Source organism: Heptranchias perlo, chromosome 1 (assembly GCF_035084215.1).
Source record: "Heptranchias perlo isolate sHepPer1 chromosome 1, sHepPer1.hap1, whole genome shotgun sequence".
Lineage (NCBI taxonomy): Eukaryota > Metazoa > Chordata > Chondrichthyes > Hexanchiformes > Hexanchidae > Heptranchias > Heptranchias perlo.
This window is the reverse complement of record NC_090325.1, coordinates 195835336-195854302: the sequence shown is the minus strand read 5'-3', so window position 1 is coordinate 195854302 and position 18967 is coordinate 195835336. Positions and strand designations below refer to the sequence as shown.

At 45.5% G+C, this 18967-nt stretch overlaps 1 protein-coding gene across 4 annotated transcripts in view; it reads left to right on the top strand.

Moving 5' to 3' along the window:
* Positions 1-18967, top strand: part of LOC137331049 (endothelial cell-specific chemotaxis regulator-like) — a 55363-nt gene that overhangs the window by 1702 nt on the left and 34694 nt on the right. For 2 of the 4 annotated variants that reach the window (XM_067994677.1, XM_067994662.1), the window contains exon 1: positions 16167-16333. The exons of 1 other annotated variant lie outside the window; for it this stretch is intronic. Coding sequence is in view for 1 of the 3 variants with exons in the window: in XM_067994646.1 (XP_067850747.1) it covers positions 15365-15422 (58 nt within the window). In the remaining 2 variants the exon portion in view is untranslated. Of the gene's footprint in view, positions 1-15269; positions 15423-16166; positions 16334-18967 lie in introns of those variants that run through there. One more of the 4 variants, XM_067994646.1, reaches the window with a different exon arrangement.

Below are 18967 nucleotides of genomic sequence, written 5' to 3'. Positions count from 1 at the left end.
TCCCGTTCACCCATCACCCCCTGTGCTCGCTGACCTACACTGGCTCCCAGTCCGGGAACGCCTCGATTTTAAAATTCTCATCCTTGTGTTCGGATCCTCCCACGTAAAAGTAAACTTAAGGCTGATATTAGGAAGTTCATTCTTCACACGAAGAGCGATCGACACATGGAATGAACTTCTAGATAGAGTGATGGAGGCAAAAATCATCAAATCATTTACAGCAACAGCAACACTTTGTATTTATATAGCACCTTTAACATAGTAAAACGTTCACAGGGACGTAATCAGACCAAATAAACATGATTAGATGCTGAAGTGGAGGAAAGGAACACTGAGATCTCTGTGGATGATGGGTTAAGACATTCCTCATCCATAATTATCTTGTGATCTTCTGAGCTCATTGCAGTTTGTGGAACCTTGATGTGTACAAAATGGCTGCTGTGTTTGCCTACATAACAACTGTGTTTGAAAGTAATACAATGTATGTGAAGTGAGGGAGCCTGCCTGAGTCTCCATCCCCACCCGATTTTCCTCCATGTATTGTTGCTGTGTTTCGCCTACGCAACAACGGTGAGTGCCAGAGGACAAACTGGAAAACCACCTCCCCTAAATCTTAAATTGATACAGTGAACGTACACGCAGCTTATGAAGCTTCTGACCAAGCAGTCAGTGTCACATTGCGGTCTTGAAATTACATTGTGTATTAATTGCTTACGAGCACGTAACAAATTCAGATGAAATTCCTCTCGTCACTATTTTTAGCGACAGTGTTAATCTGTTTAAAATAAATGTTTGTTCACAATTATCAGGCAGCTTTGTTTCAAGGCCGGTGACTCTCAACACATCATAATTCTAGTGAGGATGATTTAGAGTGACGAGTGGCTATGGGGAGAGAGCAGGGGACTAATTGGATGGCTCTTTCAAAGAGCCGGCACAGGCACGATGGGCCGAATGGCCTCCTTCTGTGCTGTATCATTCTATGATTCTATGAATCTACATCGTATGTAGTGGAAACAAAGTGCCGGTTGCTGAATACTTGTGAAAATAGATTGGAAAGGAAAAGTGCAACAAGATTAATTTTATTAGTGGAGAATTTGTGAACATTTATAAGAAATGTGGTCCTTGGGATTGAGTTTCAAATTGAAAATCTGAACCAATTGGAACTGGACAAAGTTTGGACTTAATTTGAAACAAATCTGAACTTTGGCCAATTTTTGATTTCAATTTGGCCAATCACTTTAACAAATGTTTTACTGCATACATTGTTGCTCAGTGTTGCAGAAAAGATTTACTAGAATGATTCCAGGGATGAGGAACTTCAGTTACGTGGATAGACTGGAGAAGCTGGGATTGTTCTCCTTAGAGCAGAGAAGGTTGAGTGGAGATTTGATAGAAGTGTTCAAAATAATGAAGGGTCTAGACAAAATAAATAAAGAAAAACTGTTCCCATTGGCAGAAGGGTCGCGAACCAGAGGAAACAGGTTTAAGGTGATTGGCAAAAGACCCAAAGGCGTCATGAGGAAAAACTTTTTTACGCAGCAAGTGGTTAGGATCTGGAATGCACTGCCTGAAAGAGTGGTTGAAGCAGGGTCAATTGCGGCTTTCAAAAAGGAATTAGATAGGCACCTGTAGGAGAAAAAGTTGTAGGGCTACTGGGAAAGAGCGGGGGAGTGGGACTAGCTGGATTGCTCTTGAAGAGAGCCGGCGCAGGCTCGATGGGCCGAGTGGCCGCCTTCTGTGCCATAACTGTTCTATGATTCTAATTTTGTCCATTCTGTGCAAATCATTGCATTTTACAGCACAGAAGGATTCCATTCAGCCCATCGTGCCTGTGCCAGCTCTCTGAAAGAACTATCCAATTAGTCCCACTCCCCCTGCCCTTTCAACCTACCCTTTGCAATGTTCCTTTACAGGATCGTAGAACTTAGATCCCATGCTGCCCTCTTTGGTCCATGTACGGTAACACATTACTAGTTAAGGTGGTAAAAGCCCCTGTGTCACCAGGTTTTCTTGTGGGCTTCTCATTTAGCAACACAATTCCTTTTTTGAAATCTTTATTCTTAGAAATAATTAACGGTAGGTTTAGGTTAAAATCTCAATGATTAAAATTAAGATAACAGTTTAAATGCATAAGTAAGTTTAAAAAAAAGAACTAAAAGTAATTCTAGCTCAGCTCTCCCTATGGCTAAGCGAGTTTATCCAGAGCCATACACAGCAAGAAGGTCCCTCAAATCAAGTCCCAGACCTGTGCTGCGTTAGCTGAACCTGCCTAGGTGTGACAACCAGTTTCAGTGCTCTGGGGGAAGGGAGGGGAATTGAGCAGAGTTCCTGCTCCTGATCATTTTACAGCGGCCTCTCTAGAAGAGCGTGAATGAAAATCAGGTCAAGTCAAGTGAAGTTAGGATTGGACTCGGCTGTTATGAATCCTGCAATCAGACATCAAGCAGACACTCACAGTCAAGACTGATGTGAATTAAGGCCACGTAGTGATATTGGAGGGCACCATGCACCCAAGAAACCAAACCCCAGCAAGAACTGTGTACCTTCAGGGTGGAAGGGGAGAAAATTACTGAGGGAGAAAAACAGAGGCGTTCAGTATCAATGGCCCTTCGAATATGGGGTTGCCAACCCTCCTGGATTGGCCTGGAGTCTCCCCGAATTAAAGATTAATTTCCAGGACTCTACTGTGAGCTAAACCCAGGAGCAAAACCAAAGGAGCATTAAAAAAATTGTATGTTGTTTTCATTTTCCTTGAACACTTCCATTGATTAGTTGTAAAAATATTGGAGTTTGGAAAATTGGCTGTTTGGATGATTCTTGACTGTCGGTCAATCAGGTAAGAAAGGGTCTGTTCACTTTCCAATTCAACATGGGAAGGCGGGACGTCACGAGGATGGACATGTTGGGTGACCAATGGCAGGAGTGTGGGGGCGGGGCGGTTGGAGACGGGAGGCCGTGGGATGAAACCTCCAGGAATACGTCCAACCAGAGTTGCTGACCCTATTCACAGATTTTTTAAAAATCAAATAAATAATGACGGGATAGGGCGGGGGAGTGGGACTAGCTGGATTGCTTGTGCATAGAGCTGGCATGGACTCGATGGGCCGAATGGACTCCTTCCATGCTGTAACCTTTCTATGATTCTATAAGATGGCAATTGTACCATTAACCATCAGCTACCATTGATGTCAAATTCCGGCTTTTATAAGTTAATTAATTTCTTCATCAATTATTTAATTTCTTTTTTGTATTTTAAGAATAATTTCTATCTGTATAGATTCTGGGTCCAAACAGTATTACATGTTGGGCCAGATTTTGATGGAAAAATAACAGCGCCTGAACGACACTCACCGTTATTAACGTGTGAATCGTCCAGCGACTTGTGACGAGGAAGAGATTCCCCGTGGGTTGTGAATCGCCACAAGTCGCTGGACGGTTTGCTCCGCTCCGCCGTTAGCCTCGCGAAAACGGCATCTCGCCCGCAACCTCCCCGTGAGTTTCATGAAATTGCTGCATTTGCGCATTAATTACCCATTAAACTCACCGCAGAACGTTAGGGCCGGTACTTAACAGCGTAAGGACCCTTTTAATGATGTGATAATTGTTAATGACTGCCTATCAACCTCTCTGACCCAGAAAATGAACAATTATAAGTGCGGAGTCTCATTCCTTCAGGTTGTGAATTGTTTTAGGGATTTTAAAAATGTCAAATTTTAAAAAAAATTCTTACTTTTCCTTTCTGTCTCTTTTTTCTCTCTCTCTTAATCCAATCTTACTTTCCCTCTCTTTATTTCTCTTTCTGTACCTGATTTGACATTGAATTCACCCCCTTTAATTCACCCTATTTCCTTCTCCATCGTCCCTCTCTTTATCTCTCAATCCTTTAATCTCACTGGTTAAGGAGATAGACTGTTGGTCCCGTCATTCACTAAAGTCCCAGATCCCAGCTCGCACTTCCAACAACTTTATGGGCAAAAAAATGTTAAGACCTAAACGTGCATGAAGAAATCTAACTAATGGGGCACGTCGTGAGATGCCCCACTGGACCAATGTCACAATGCGTACAACTCGGAACATAGGAACAGGAGTAGGCCATTCAGCCCCTCGTGCCTGCTCCGCCATTTGATAAGATCATGGCTGATCTGTGATCTAACTCCATATACCTGCCTTTGGCCCATATCCCTTAATACCTTTGGTTGCCAAAAAGCTGTCTATCTCCGATTTAAATTTAGCAATTGAGCTAGTATCAACTGATCCGAAATAAAGGTCACGGTACTGGTATAAATGTGACCAGACTGGGCAATGCAAACTACTGCTTATTTATTAAATGGGAGAATGTTTTTTTGTGGATAAGAGATAAACCAGAATGAATAGGAAACTGTCACATAAACCTTTTCCCTGAAATAGATTTCCTGTGCATTTATGAATTATCACTTGTTTAGCCCTGGATGAGTGATAGACGGTGAAAGGAAGTGAATAAGTTGAGTGAATTTCCAGTCTTACTGGGGAGGAACCATGACCTTGAAAACTGAGCAGCAAACATGGCTGTTTGATTATAATTTCTGACAATGGCAATGTGGAAAAACATCTCTTCCTTTGGCAGTACACGAACATGGGAATGTTTTGTACTTGTTGGTCGCTAAAATCATTCATTCACATTGTACAATGCAGCTGCTGTATATGAGAATTCCCTCTGCCTTTCATGATGATGTATTCAAAGTTAGCACTGAGTATCAGATCTTATCTGTTCGTAAAAACAAAGATAGGGATCAAATGTTCATTTCAGGTGTTCAAAGAAGTATTTGGTACAATACAAGACCTGTACATACCCTACTATAGATCGAAGATCAGCCATGATCTGATTGAATGGTGGAGCAGGCTCGAGGGGCCGAATGGCCCACTCCTGCTCCTATTTCTTATGTTCTATAAGGGCATGTTCTATATGAACCTAAAAGGGCAAGAGGTCTACTTGTGTAATGAAACAACATTGGTCAACAAAAGAGGTGGGAGATAGTATAAAACAGAAAGGAAGGGCTTACACAAACAATGGAGATCCCACAGATTGGGAGAGATAAAAAGATCAGAAAAACGCTACAAAGAAAGTAGAGTAAGAGCTGCAAAAAGGGAATATGAGAAAAAACTTGCGAGGGATATCAAGGACAACACGAAAGGGGAGTGGAAACCTGGAACTCTCTTCCCCAAAAAGCGGTTGAGAATTTCGAAACTGAGATTGATGGATTTTTGTTGGGTAAGGGTATTAAGGGTTACGGAACCAAGGCGGGTAGATGGAGTTAAGATACAGATCAGCCATGATCTAATTCAATAGTGGAACAGGCTCGAGGGGCTGAATGGCCTCCTCCTGTTCCTATCATTGCCTCTAACCACAGATGCCATTTCTTCCACAGTGAACCACAAACAGTTGGTCTGAAATTCAAGGATGGGAGCTGTTTGGAGAAAGGTCCCTGCCCCCTTTCCCAGCGTCTTGTCCATCATGGTGTGCATAATGCTTACGACGTTGTACAAATCATGCTGATACATCAGCACCTTCGCTGACCTCTGTATCTACCACTCCCGGTCTTTGGTTTCAATGGTCCAGGGTGACTTCAAACTGTCCTTGACTTCTCCAAACCATCCTTAATCGGTGGAGGTGCTACATTCTCAAAGCTCAGCGATTCACTAAACTGTGGAAATGTGGGTGTCTTTGTATCTGTACTGGTTCCTGGTTCTGGGGTGGTATGTTGCAGTAGCATTCTGGATTCCAGATAATCCAAGTTGTTCTATAGAAAGACATGAGGTGTTGCTCATGTGTAATGCAAGGTAGACAACATTGTCCACAAGGTAGTAATAGCATGTAATCATGTACACTTTATCTACATAATAACACTCTGCACTTCAAAGTGATTCATTTTGTGTTGAGATGTTTTGACATGATAAGGCACTAAATAAATATAAATAGTATTATGCTAATTCATATTGCAGAATGCACTTACCCACCAATTAAACTGTCAGCTGTGGTAGCAGTCTCGCCTCTGAGTCAGAAGGTCGTGGGTTCAAGACCCACTCCAGAGACTTGAGCAAGTAATCCAAGCTGACACTACCGATGCAGTACTGAGGGTGTGCTGCACTGTCAGAGGTGCTGTCTTTTGAGTGAGATGTTAAACCAAGGCCCCGTCTGCCCTGTCAGGTGGATGGCAAAGATCCCATGGCACCATTTCGAAGAAGAGCAGGGGAGTTCTCCCTGGTGTCCTGGTCAATATTTATCCCTCAACCAACATCACTAAAAAAGCAGATGATCTAGTCTGCTGTTTGTGGGATCTTACTGTGCGCAAATTGGCTGATGCGTTTCCTACATTACGACAGTGACTACACATCAAAAATACTTCATTGGCTGTAAAGCGCTTTAGGACGTCCCAAGTCTTTTCTCTTTTATTGGATAACATGACATGGAACAGAGAACACTTACTGGATTGGCTGGTGGGTAACCCCATTTCAGATTCAGTCACCCCTCCCGACTATCCATGCTAAACAGCTCTACGAGTTTTCTCTGAAGATATGAGAAGTCCAGGTTACTGTTGTCCCTCATCGTGGCCTTGCGTACCTGATGTTTGAAAGTTAGTTTCTGTTTTGTGTTTTTTTTTATTGCTGTGGAATCTTCTCCTGACCGGACAGATTCTGGCTCAGACTATCTTGTCTTTCAGTGTGTGCCTTGAGGGGTTGTGATCCACAGCTGAAATTTGCTGCCCTCCAGACCAGTCTCTCTTTGTGCCTCAGTGTTGTTAACATGCAACTTTCTCATTGATTTCCAAAGTCCCTGATCAGCACAACGTAACTGGAAACTCATGAAGATAAAGAAGCTCGTTTCCTATTTGTTAATGTGCTAAATTGTGAAAATAGTGACTCTGCCCTGGTTGACTTGCTGCACTTCACAAACAGTACGCATTATAGTGCGGCTCTGAAGAAATCGCAGCATTCGCACATATTTGCCATTGTTCACCTTGTATAAGCAATTACTGCACTAAAGTGTCCTTGATACCCAGAAACTTGACTTGCTTTCTAGAGAAAGATGGATCTTGCTTTTATGCAGGGCTGCATTTCGTGACCCCACTATTCCCGGCCAGAATGGAGATGATTGGATAATTCTCCTGTCAATCACACCACGAGACCGCACTGCTGTAAGTAACTGGGATTGATTTTACGCACAAAATTTGTATTATGTAACTATCCTCCACTCACTGCATTTTGCTGGAGAAATAATCCTGCTTTTACCGGGAGAAGTTGCTGTAGTTTCGGTCATGAGTTCTGTTTGCTGTAGTTCGTAGAGACACTTTTTAAATAGACTCTGTAGATTGTTTGCTGTAGTGCGCTGTTCAAACAGACCCTGTTTGCTGAGTAAATGGACTTTGTTTTCTGTAAAATAGACTGTTTGCTGTGAGTCCTGCCGTAAGTCTCGCCCCTGCTCCAACTCATTGGCTGACACAGTGGTGTCAATAGACAATCTATTTATGTGGTGCTTTTCATGTCTTTGGGACGTCCCAAAGTGCTTTTCCATGATGAGATGCCTGAAGTGCCTCAACGTTGTAAGCAGAATAATGAATTACTGTATGGAGTATTGTTTACATGTCTTGTAAACTTGACTGGAATGTTGTTGTGATGGTTTCAGCCCTTTGCACTGTCTTTTCCATCTGTGCGACTTGCAAAATGGAATATGTACCAGGTGATCAAAGCTGATATTTGATAGCATGCCAGGTCAAGTCATGCCATTAGCAATGTCTATTTACACTTTTTTAAAACATTTTGAATGGCACAATCTTTGTTTGAAAATTACTGATAGAAAATAGTCCCTCCCAAGAAACTAGAACACTCAACATATGCCCTGAGGTATTAGCATCCAAACACTTGATGCATTCGTCTGAAATTCCCTTCTCCACTATTATAACAGAATGAATCATAGAATCGTAGGTTACAGCACAGAGTGAGGCTATTCAGCCCATCGAGCCCGTGCCAGCTCTCTGCAAGAGCAATCCAGCTAGTCCCGCTCCTCCACCCTATCTCCGTAGCCCTGCAAATTTTTTCCTTCAAGTACTTATCCAATTCCCTTTTGAAAGCCGCAATTGAATCTGCCTCCACCACCCCCTCGGGCAGTGCATTCCAGATCATAACCACTCGCTGTGTAAAAAAGTTTTTCCTCATGTCGCCTATGGTTCTTTTGCCAATCACCTTAAATCTATGTCCTCTGGTTCTCGACCCTTCTGCCAATGGGAATAGCTTCTCTCTATCTATTCTGTCTAGACTCCTCATGATTTTGAATACCTCCATCAAATCTCCTCTCAACCTTCTCTGCTCTAAGGAGAACAACCCCACTTTCCCCACTCTATCCACGTAACTGAAGTCCCTCATCCCTGGAAGCATTCTAGTAAATCTTTTCTGCACCCTCTCTAAGGCCTTCACATCCTTCCTGAAGTGGGGTGCCCAGAACTGGACACAATACTCCAGTTGTGGCCGAACCAGTGTTTTATAAAGGTTCATCATAATGGGTTAAAGGTTCTAATAAAATAGCGGAGAGAGGAATTTCTGGTGAATGCATTAAACGTTTGTGGGTTAACGTCCCACAGTGTAATTTCACAACCAACATCAAAAGATTCCAAGGGAAGAAAAAAAGAATTTTCCAAGTAGTTAGACTCTGGCTCCTTTGAATTGTTTCTGGATTCTTCAATTTCAACAATAATTAATGGGATTTTTCTTTTGAACTGGAGCTTTCTGTTCTGAAAAGGGGAAACAGGTTTGTGCAGCAATTCTGTCCAAATAAAGAATGGATAGCAAGACACTCGAAGGACTCTAAACGCCACTTCCAATGAGTTGGAAAGGTGAGAACATCAATTTGTTATCTCAGATGATATCATTGTTTCTCTTGCAGACAATACCCACTACACTGTGATTAATGCCCTATCTTCAAACAACCATGAATTGGATCTGCAAACAGATTATAGGCAGGCAATTTCAGTCAAATGATAAATCATCTTCAGTGCTGAGGAGACCAAATCAATGATTGTTAAGATAGGTTGGTTCTGATGATGTCTATTTGCTTCCCCTTTAGAAGGATGCAAGATGCCTTCTATTATAAGCATTCAGTTCCTAGGCTTGGTAATTGCATTCAAATCGCACCGGAGAAACCAATCAATGAAGACGGTTGGCAAAAGTGGAAATATTGAACAAAACCAAGCTCGATTTACGATTGGGCAATCTCATTGTTCATCAAAACCTGTATCTGGTCACTGATGGAATATTCTGGCCTTAATAAGAAAAGAAAATGCTGGAAAGGTGAAATAAGAAGGTAAAATGCTGGAAGTACACAGCAGGGCAGTCAGTGTCTTAACAGAAACATCCTAGGTTGCTGAGGGAAGTAAGGGTGGAAATTGCGGGGGTACTGGCCATAATCCTCCAATCATCCGTAGATACGGGGGTGGTGCCAGAGGACTGGAGAATTGCAAATGTTACTCCCTTGTTCAAAAAAGGATGTAAGGATAAGCCCAGCAACTACAGGCCAGTCAGTTTTTTTTTATTCGTTCACGGGATGTGGGCGTCGCTGGCAAGGCCGGCATTTATTGCCCATCCCTAATTGCCCTTGAGAAGGTGGTGGTGAGCCGCCTTCTTGAACCGCTGCAGTCCGTGTGGTGACGGTTCTCCCACAGTGCTGTTAGGAAGGGTGCTCCAGGATTTTGACCCAGCGACAATGAAGGAACGGCGATATATTTCCAAGTCGGGATGGTGTGTGACTTGGAGGGGAACGTGCAGGTGGTGTTGTTCCCATGTGCCTGCTGCCCTTGTCCTTCTAGGTGGTAGAGGTCGCGGGTTTGGGAGGTGCTGTCGAAGAAGCCTTGGCGAGTTGCTGCAGTGCATCCTGTGGATGGTGCACACTGCAGCCACAGTGCGCCGGTGGTGAAGGGAGTGAATGTTTAGGGTGGTGGATGGGGTGCCAATCAAGCGGGCTGCTTTATCTTGGATGGTGTCGAGCTTCTTGAGTGTTGTTGGAGCTGCACTCATCCAGGCAAGTGGAGAGTATTCCATCACACTCCTGACTTGTGCCTTGTAGATGGTGGAAAGGCTTTGGGGAGTCAGGAGGTGAGTCACTCGCCGCAGAATACCCAGCCTCTGACCTGCTCTCGTAGCCACAGTATTTATATGGCTGGTCCAGTTAAGTTTCTGGTCAATGGTGACCCCCAGGATGTTGATGGTGGGGGATTCGGCGATGGTAATGCCGTTGAATGTCAAGGGGAGGTGGTTAGACTCTCTCTTTTTGGAGATGGTCATTGCCTGGCACTTATCTGGCGCGAATGTTACTTGCCACTTATCAGCCCAAGCCTGGATGTTGTCCAGGTCTCGCTGCATGCGGGCTCGGACTGCTTCATTATCTGAGGGGTTGCGAATGGAACTGAACACTGTGCAGTCATCAGCGAACATCCCCATTTCTGACCTTATGATGGAGGGAAGGTCATTGATGAAGCAGCTGAAGATGGTTGGGCCGAGGACACTGCCCTGAGGAACTCCTGCAGCAATGTCCTGGGGCTGAGATGCTTGGCCTCCAACAACCACTACCATCTTCCTTTGTGCTAGGTATGACTCCAGCCACTGGAGAGTTTTCCCCCTGATTCCCATTGACTTCAATTTTACTAGGGCTCCTTGGTGCCACACTCGGTCAAATGCTGCCTTGATGTCAAGGGCAGTCACTCTCACCTCACCTCTGGAATTCAGCTCTTTTGTCCATGTTTGGACCAAGGCTGTAATGAGGTCTGGAGCCGAGTGGTCCTGGCGGAACCCAAACTGAGCATCGGTGAGCAGGTTATTGGTGAGTAAGTGCCGCTTGATAGCACTGTCGACGACACCTTCCATCACTTTGCTGATGATTGAGAGTAGACTGATGGGGCGGTAATTGGCCGGATTGGATTTGTCCTGCTTTTTGTGGACAGGACATACCTGGGCAATTTTCCACATTGTCGGGTGGATGCCAGTGTTGTAGCTGTACTGGAACAGCTTGACTAGAGGCGCAGCTAGTTCTGGAGCACAAGTCTTCAGCACTACAGTTGGGATGTTGTCGGGGCCCATAGCCTTTGCTGTATCCAGTGCACTCAGCCGTTTCTTGATATCACGTGGAGTGAATCGAATTGGCCGAAGACTGGCTTCCGTGATGGTGGGGATATCGGGAGGAGGCTGAGATGGATTATCCACTCGGCACTTCTGGCTGAAGATGGTTGCAAACGCTTCAGCCTTGTCTTTTGCACTCACGTGCTGGACTCCGCCATCATTGAGAATGGGGATGTTTGCAGAGCCTCCTCCTCCCGTTAGTTGTTTAATTGTCCACCACCATTCACGACTGGATGTGGCAGGACTGCAGAGCTTTGATCTGATCCGTTGGTTGTGGAATCGCTTAGCTCTGTCTATAGCATGTTGCTTCCGCTGTTTAGCATGCATGTAGTCCTGAGTTGTAGCTTCACCAGGTTGGCACCTCATTTTTAGGTACGCCTGGTGCTGCTCCTGGCATGCTCTTCTACACTCCTCATTGAACCAGGGTTGATCCCCTGGCTTGTTGGTAATGGTAGAGTGAGGAATATGCCGGGCCATGAGGTTACAGATTGTGCTGGAATACAATTCTGCTGCTGCTGATGGCCCACAGCGCCTCATGGATGCCCAGTTTTGAGCTGCTAGATCTGTTCTGAATCTATCCCATTTAGCACGGTGGTAGTGCCACACAACACGTTGGATGGTGTCCTCAGTGCGAAGACGGGATTTCATCTCCACGAGGACTATGCGGTGGTCACTCCTACCAATACTGTCATGGACAGATGCATTTGCGACAGGTAGATTGGTGAGGACGAGGTCAAGTAAGTTTTTCCCTCGTGTTGGTTCGCTCACCACCTGCCGCAGGCCCAGTCTGGCAGCTATGTCCTTCAGGACTCGGCCAGCTCGGTCAGTAGTGGTGCTACCGAGCCACTCTTGGTGATGGACATTGAAGTCCCCCACCCAGAGTACATTTTGTGCCCTTGCTACCCTCAGTGCTTCCTCCAAGTGGTGTTCAACATGGAGGAGGACTGATTCATCAGCTGAGGGAGGACGGTAGGTGGTAATCAGCAGGAGGTTTCCTTGCCCATGTTTGACCTGATGCCATGAGATTTCATGGGGTCCAGTGTCAATGTTGAGGACTCCCAGGGCCACTCCCTCCTGACTGTATATCACTGTACCGCCAACTCTGGTTGGTCTGTCCTGCCGGTGGGACAGGACATACCCAGGGATGGTGATGGAAGAGTCTGGGACGTTGGCTGAAAGATATGATTCTGTGAGTATGGCTATGTCAGGCTGTTGCTTGACTAGTCTGTGGGACAGCTCTCCCAATTTTGGCACAAGTCCCCAGATGTTAGTAAGGAGGACCTTGCAGGGTCGACTGGGCTTGGTGTTTTGCCGTTGTCGTGTCCGGTGCCTAGTGGTCCGATGCCGGGTGGTCCGTCCGGCTTTATTCTTATTATGACTTTTCGTAGCGAGATTTTACAACTGAGTGGCTTGCTAGGCCATTTCAGAGGGCAATTAAGAATCAACCACATTGCTGTGGGTCTGGAGTCACATATCGGCCAGACCGGGTGAGGACGGCAGGTTTCCTTCCCTAAAGGACATTAGTGAACCAGATGGGTTTTTACGACAATCTGGTAGTTTCATGGCCATCATTACTGGTACTAGTATTTTAATTCCAGATTTTTTTTTATTTAATTAATTGAATTTAATTAATTAATTGAATTTAAATTCGCCAGCTGCCGTGGCGGGATTTGAACTCATGACTCTGGATTTTAGTCCAGGCCTCTGGATTACTAGCCCAGTAACATAACCACTATGCTAGCGTACTGAGTTTAACCTCGGTGGTGAGGAAACGTTTAGAAACCATAATCCAGCACAAAATTAATAGTCACTTGGACAAGTGTGGATTAATTAAGGAAAGCCAGCACAGATTTGTCAATGGCAAATCGTGTTTAACTAACCTGATTGAGTTTTTTGATGAGGTAACACAGAGGATCAATGAGGGCAATGCGGTGGATGTGGTGTATACGGACTTGCAAAAGGCGTTTGATAAAGTGCCACATAATAGGCTTGTCATCAACGTTGAAGCCCATGGAATAAAAGGGGCAGTGGCAGCATGGATACAGAATTGGCTAAGGGACAGGAAACAGAGAGTAGTGGTGAATGGTTGTTTTTCGGACTGGAGGGAGGTGTGTACAGTGGTGTTCCCCAGGGGTCGGTACTAGGACCACTGCTTTTCTTGATATATATCAATGACTTGGACTTGGGTGTACAGGGCACAATTTCAAAATTTGCAGATGACATAAAACTTGGAAGGATAGTGAACAGTGAGGAGGATAGTGATAGACTTCAAGAGAACATAAACAGGCTGGTGGAATGGGCGGACACGTGGCAGATGAAATTTAACGCAGAGAAGTGCAAAGTGATACATTTCAGTAGGAAGAATGAGGAGAGGCAATATAAACTAAAAGGTGAAACTCTAAAAGGAGCACAGGAACAGAGATCTGGGGATATATGTGCACAAATCTTTGAAGGTGGCAGGGCAGGTTGAGAAATTAGCTAAAAAAGCATATGGGATCCTGGGCTTTATAAACAGAGGCATAGAGTACAAATGCAAGGATGTTATGATGAACCTTTGTAAAACACTGGTTCAGCCACAATTGGAGCATTGTGTCTGGATAGTTCTGGGCACCGCACTTTCGAAAGGATGCGAAGGCCTTAGAGAGGGTGCGGAAGAGATTTACTAGAATGATTCCAGGAATGAAGGACTTCAGTTACGTGGATAGACTGGGGAAGCTGCGATTGTTCTCCTTGGAGCAGAGAAGGTTGAGAGGAGATTTGATAGAGGTGTTCAAAATTATGAAGGGTCTAGACAGAGTAGATAGAGAGAAACTGTTCCCATTGGCGGAGGGGTCAAGAACCAGAGGACATAGATTTAAGGTGATTGGGAAAAGAACCAAAGGTGACCTGAGGAAAAACTTTTTTACACAGCAAGTGGTTAAAATTGGGAATGCACTGCCCGAGGGGGTGGTGGAGGCAGATTCAATCGTGACTTTCAAAAGGGAATTGGATAAGTACTTGAAGGGAAAAAATTTGCAGGGCTACGGGGATAGGGCGGCAGACTAACTTGCAGAGAGCCGGCACGGACTTGACGGGCTGAACGTCCTCCTCCGTGCTGTAACCATTCTATGATTCTATGAACAGAGAAAGATAGGTTCATGTTTTGGATGTACAATCTTCATCAAAAGCTGGAAGATCAGTTATCCCATTACTGGAACTGAACACTATGAGAGAGAGGGAAGGGGAGGGGAGGGGAGAAAGCATGGATGGATGGTAGGAGTCAGGAATGTTGACGGGTGTGTAAGTGGTTGAATTGCCAGCAAACGGGTTTTTAAAGGAATAGTAATCTGTTTTAGTGATGTTGGTTGAGGGATAAATATTGGCCCAGGACACAGGGGAGAACTCCCCTGCTCTTCTTCGAAATAGTGGCCGTGGGACCTTTTACATCCACCCGAGAGGGCAGACGGGGCCTCGGTTTAACGCCTCACCTGAAAGACGGCACCTCCGACAGTGCAGCGCTCCCTCAGTACTGCACTGGGAGCGTCAGCCCTGATCAAGTGTTCAAGTCTCTGGAGTGGAAGGAGGTCGCATGATTTGAAAAAAACAATGAAGATAAAACTCTGTTGAACCAGAAACAATGATTCAGTTTATCCGGTCCTTTGGAAAAGCTGTGGATGATATCAAAACGATTGCTTCTGCCCTGCTACCTCAGTGACAGCCAAGCGATCGAAACCTGAGCCAAGTGAATTCATTCTGTAAATCTCTCAGTTGAAACAAAATGTTTCCCACCTCATTAGGTCAAGGCAGGATGGGCAGCTCATAAACCCGCAAATTAATTGCTCAGAACAAGAAGGTACTTAATGTAATAATAAGTTTGGTTCTTTAAGCACAGCTGATGTGTTTTCTTTTAACGTGGACTTTGGAGACTTAATTAGATTTTAGGCAAGATCTCAGCACACAATGAGCCAAAGGGCTTCACAAGGACAATTCTTGCTGTGGTGTTCCCATTTAAAAAAAACAGAAGTGTGGTTCATAACAACCCCTTCTGATTTGTTGTAAACAAAAGTTTCCCCTCGGCTGAACTTTCAGTGGGATCACACGGATTTCCTTCTGCTCCCTAATCAGAGGAAGTCCCAAAATAAGCAGGAGCAGTTACTGTCGGGCACACCTTTCCCATTACTGGCTGGGCTGTGCATCGCTGGGAAAAATAACCAGCGCTGAGCTCCCTGGATAAAGACGGGGAAAAATGAAATCCTCAGTTGCTGGTGTTCTTTTGCTTCTATGTTTTTGTGACGCGTTAGTCGGTAAGAGATCATTTCCATCTGTTGCTATGTTCCCCTAGCGACTTAGAAACAGGCCAGAACGGCAGTAATTCTACGTATAAGATTGATGTGGAGGATTGCGGGGGGGGTGGGGGGGGGGGGAGAGGGAGGGATGGGGGGGAGAGGGAAGGGGGGGCTGGCTGATGAAAAGTAGCTCCTGTTCAAGGCATATGTTCAAGGTGTCAAAGGGCTAATCTGAGGAGTCTTTAATCTGATGTTTTCCGGGTAGAACCAGGTCCCTGGAAGTGAATAATCAGTTTATCCCCAACAAGAAAGTTATCTACTGATCAGGAACATTTAAGGAAGTTGATTTGTGGTATTTCTGTTAAAACACTTTTAAGGTGGAGTGCGATGCTGCTGTTATACATGACGTTGCAATGTGTCTTTTGGTGTTGCCATAACCAGGTTTAAATGGTCTAGGTCCTGAGATTTGTTATACTGAGAGTGTCTGTTTCAGCTGCCAGGACAGGGAGTAATGGCCGGCTGAAGTCATTTAAAGTTCGGAGGAATTTGCCCAGGATTTTACACACAGTTTATAATATTACACCAGCAGAGGTCCTGTGATGTTGGTCACGGGGAGCAGCGATAATGAGATTCCCCCCAACAGGGGCGGAGAGTTGATAGTGAATAACGTTTACTGGTTTGGGTGCGCAGATGTGTTGGTGTGTCGGGTCCCTGTTGAAGTGCCCACCTTCTCTGCGAGACGTGCGTTCGCGAGGGGAGCAGTGAGAGTGCGGAGGGGCCAAAGGTCGTATGGGCGGAGAGGCCTGGAAGGCAGGGATGGGGATAAATCATGACCTCGGGGAAATCGACTGGCACGGAACTGAGAGTAGAGAAGACTTCGGAGCAGAATAGGAGCTCCAGCGATGGATTGGAAGGATCAGCGGAGCAATGTCAGGCCTGTAGAGGCTAATGTTGATGAACTTTGCATTTATCTTCCACATTTCTAAAATTTTATAAAAAGTAAAAAGAAAAAACTTGCATTTGTATAGAGCCTTTCACGGCCTCAGAATGTCCAGACGTACTTTGAAGTGTGGTCACTGTTGCAATGTAGGAAACGCGGCAGCCAAATTTGTGCACAGCAAGATCCCACAAACAGCAATGTGATAAAGGCCAGATAATCTGTTTTATGTGTAGTTGGTTGAGGGATAAATATTGGCCCAGGACACCGGGGAGAACTCCCTTGCTCTAATTCGAAATAGTGCCCGTAGGATATTATACATCGACCTGAGGGGGCAGACGGGGCCTCGGTTTAATGTCTCATCTGAGCGAGACAGCACCTCCGACAGTACAGCACTCCCTCAGTTCTGCACTGGGAGCGTCAGCCTGGATTTTGTGCTCGAGTTTCTGGAGTGGGATTGAATCCACGACCTTCTGACTCAGAGCAAGAGAGAGCTACCCACTCAGCCATGCACTGATGATGATCCTAATGTTACTTGTCGGAGTATATAATAAGGACAGTGAAAATGCAAGTAATTTTGCTGCTGGCTTTTTCTACCTGTTTTTATTGGATGAATCACATGGTTAAAGTGCAATGCTTACTATTTGCAAGACTTTTAGAAAGATGGATAGCGCAGTGGGAGTGAAATAGTTTACCATTCGAGTTTTACTCTTTGTAGCTTTTGTCTTTAGTTCACTTTGGCACAATTGGCCCTGAACCCCCCCCTGGGAGTTGTTCCAATCTCCTGGTGTAACTTCGGCAGAATCCCCGGAGAAATGTTGTAACTGGCTGATTCCGCAGTTTCTCTCCGGGTTCCACCAATCTCCTGTCGATGTTCGGGCGGGAGATCGGGAACCCGGGGAAATTCAGGGCCAAGGTTTTCTCACAGAAATTGAAATTGGTGATGCAGCACAGTGCGACGATCAGTGACGCTGTGGGCTAAAAATGTTATTGATCTTGTTAATAGTTTTTGATGATCCGAAAAAAAATACCCCATGAAGCATATGTCCAGAACAAGGCTGCAACCTTAAAATTGGAGCTGGGCCATTCGGGGGTGATGTCATAGAATCATAGAATGATACAGCGTAGAAGGAGGCCATTTGGCCCATCGTGCCTGCGTCGGCTCTTTGGTAGAGCTCTCCAATTAGTCCCACCCCCCTGCTCTTTCCCCTTAGCCCTGCAAATTTTTCCACTTTTTTTTATTCGTTCATGGGATGTGGGTGTCGCTGGCAAGGCCAGCATTTATTGCCCATCCCTAATTGCCCTTGAGAAGGTGGTGGTGAGCTGCCTTGAACCGCTGCAGTCCGTGTGGTGAAGGTTCTCCCACAGTGCTGTTAGGAAGGGAGTTCCAGGATTTTGACCCAGCGACGATGAAGGAACGGCGATATATTTCCAAGTCGGGATGGTGTGTGACTCGGAGGGGAACGTGCAGGTGGCGGTGTCCAATGCACTTGCTGCTCTTGTCCTTCTAGGTGATAGAGGTCGCGGGTTTGGGAGGTGCTGTCGAAGAAGCCTTGGCGAGTTGCTGCAGTGCGTTCCGTGGATGGTACACACTACAGCCACAGTGCGCCGGTGGTGAAGGGAGTGAATGTTTAAGGTGGTGGATGGGGTGCCAATTAAGTGGGTTGCTTTGTCCTGGATGGCTTTGAGCTTCATGAGTGTTGTTGGAGCTGCACTCATCCAGGCAAGTGGAGAGTATTCCATCACACTCCTGACTTGTGCCTTGTAGATGGTGGAAAGGCTTTGGGGAGTCAGGAGGTGAGTGACTCGCTGCAGAATACCCAGCCTCTGACTTGTTCTTGTAGCCACAGTATTTATGTGGCTGGTCCAGTTAAGTTTTGGGTCAATGGTAACCCCCAGGATGTTGATGGTGGGGGATTCGGTGATGGTAATGCCATTGAATGTCAAGGGGAGGTGGTTAGACTCTCTCTTTTTGGAGATGGTCCTTGCCTGGTACTTGTCTGACGCGAATGTTACTTGCCACTTATCAGCCCAAGCCTGGATGTTGTCCAGGTCTCGCTGCATGCGGACACGGACTGCTTCATTATTTGAGGGGTTGCGAATGGAACTGAACACTATGCAGTCATCAGCGAACATCCCCATTTCTGACCTTATGATGGAGAGAAGGTCATTGATGAAGCAGCTGAAGATGGTTGGGCCGAGGACACTGCCCTGAGGAACTCCTGCAGCAATGTCCTGGGGCTGAGATGCTTGGCCTCCAACAACCACTACCATCTTCCTTTGTGCTAGGTATGACTCCAGCCACTGGAGAGTTTTCCCCCTGATTCCCATTGACTTCAATTTTACTAGGGCTCCTTGGTGCCACACTCGGTCAAATGCTGCCTTGATGTCAAGGGCAGTCACTCTCACCTCACCTCTGGAATTCAGCTTCATGTATTTATCCAATTTTCTTTTGAAAGTTATTATTGAATTTACTTCCACCGCCCTTTCTGGCAGTGCATTCGGTCAAAGTACAAGTAACGGAGAGGGTTGATGAGGGCAATGCGGTTGATGTTGTGTACGTGGATTTACAAAAGGAGTTTGATAAAATACCACATAATAGACTTGTTAGAAAATTGAAGCCCAT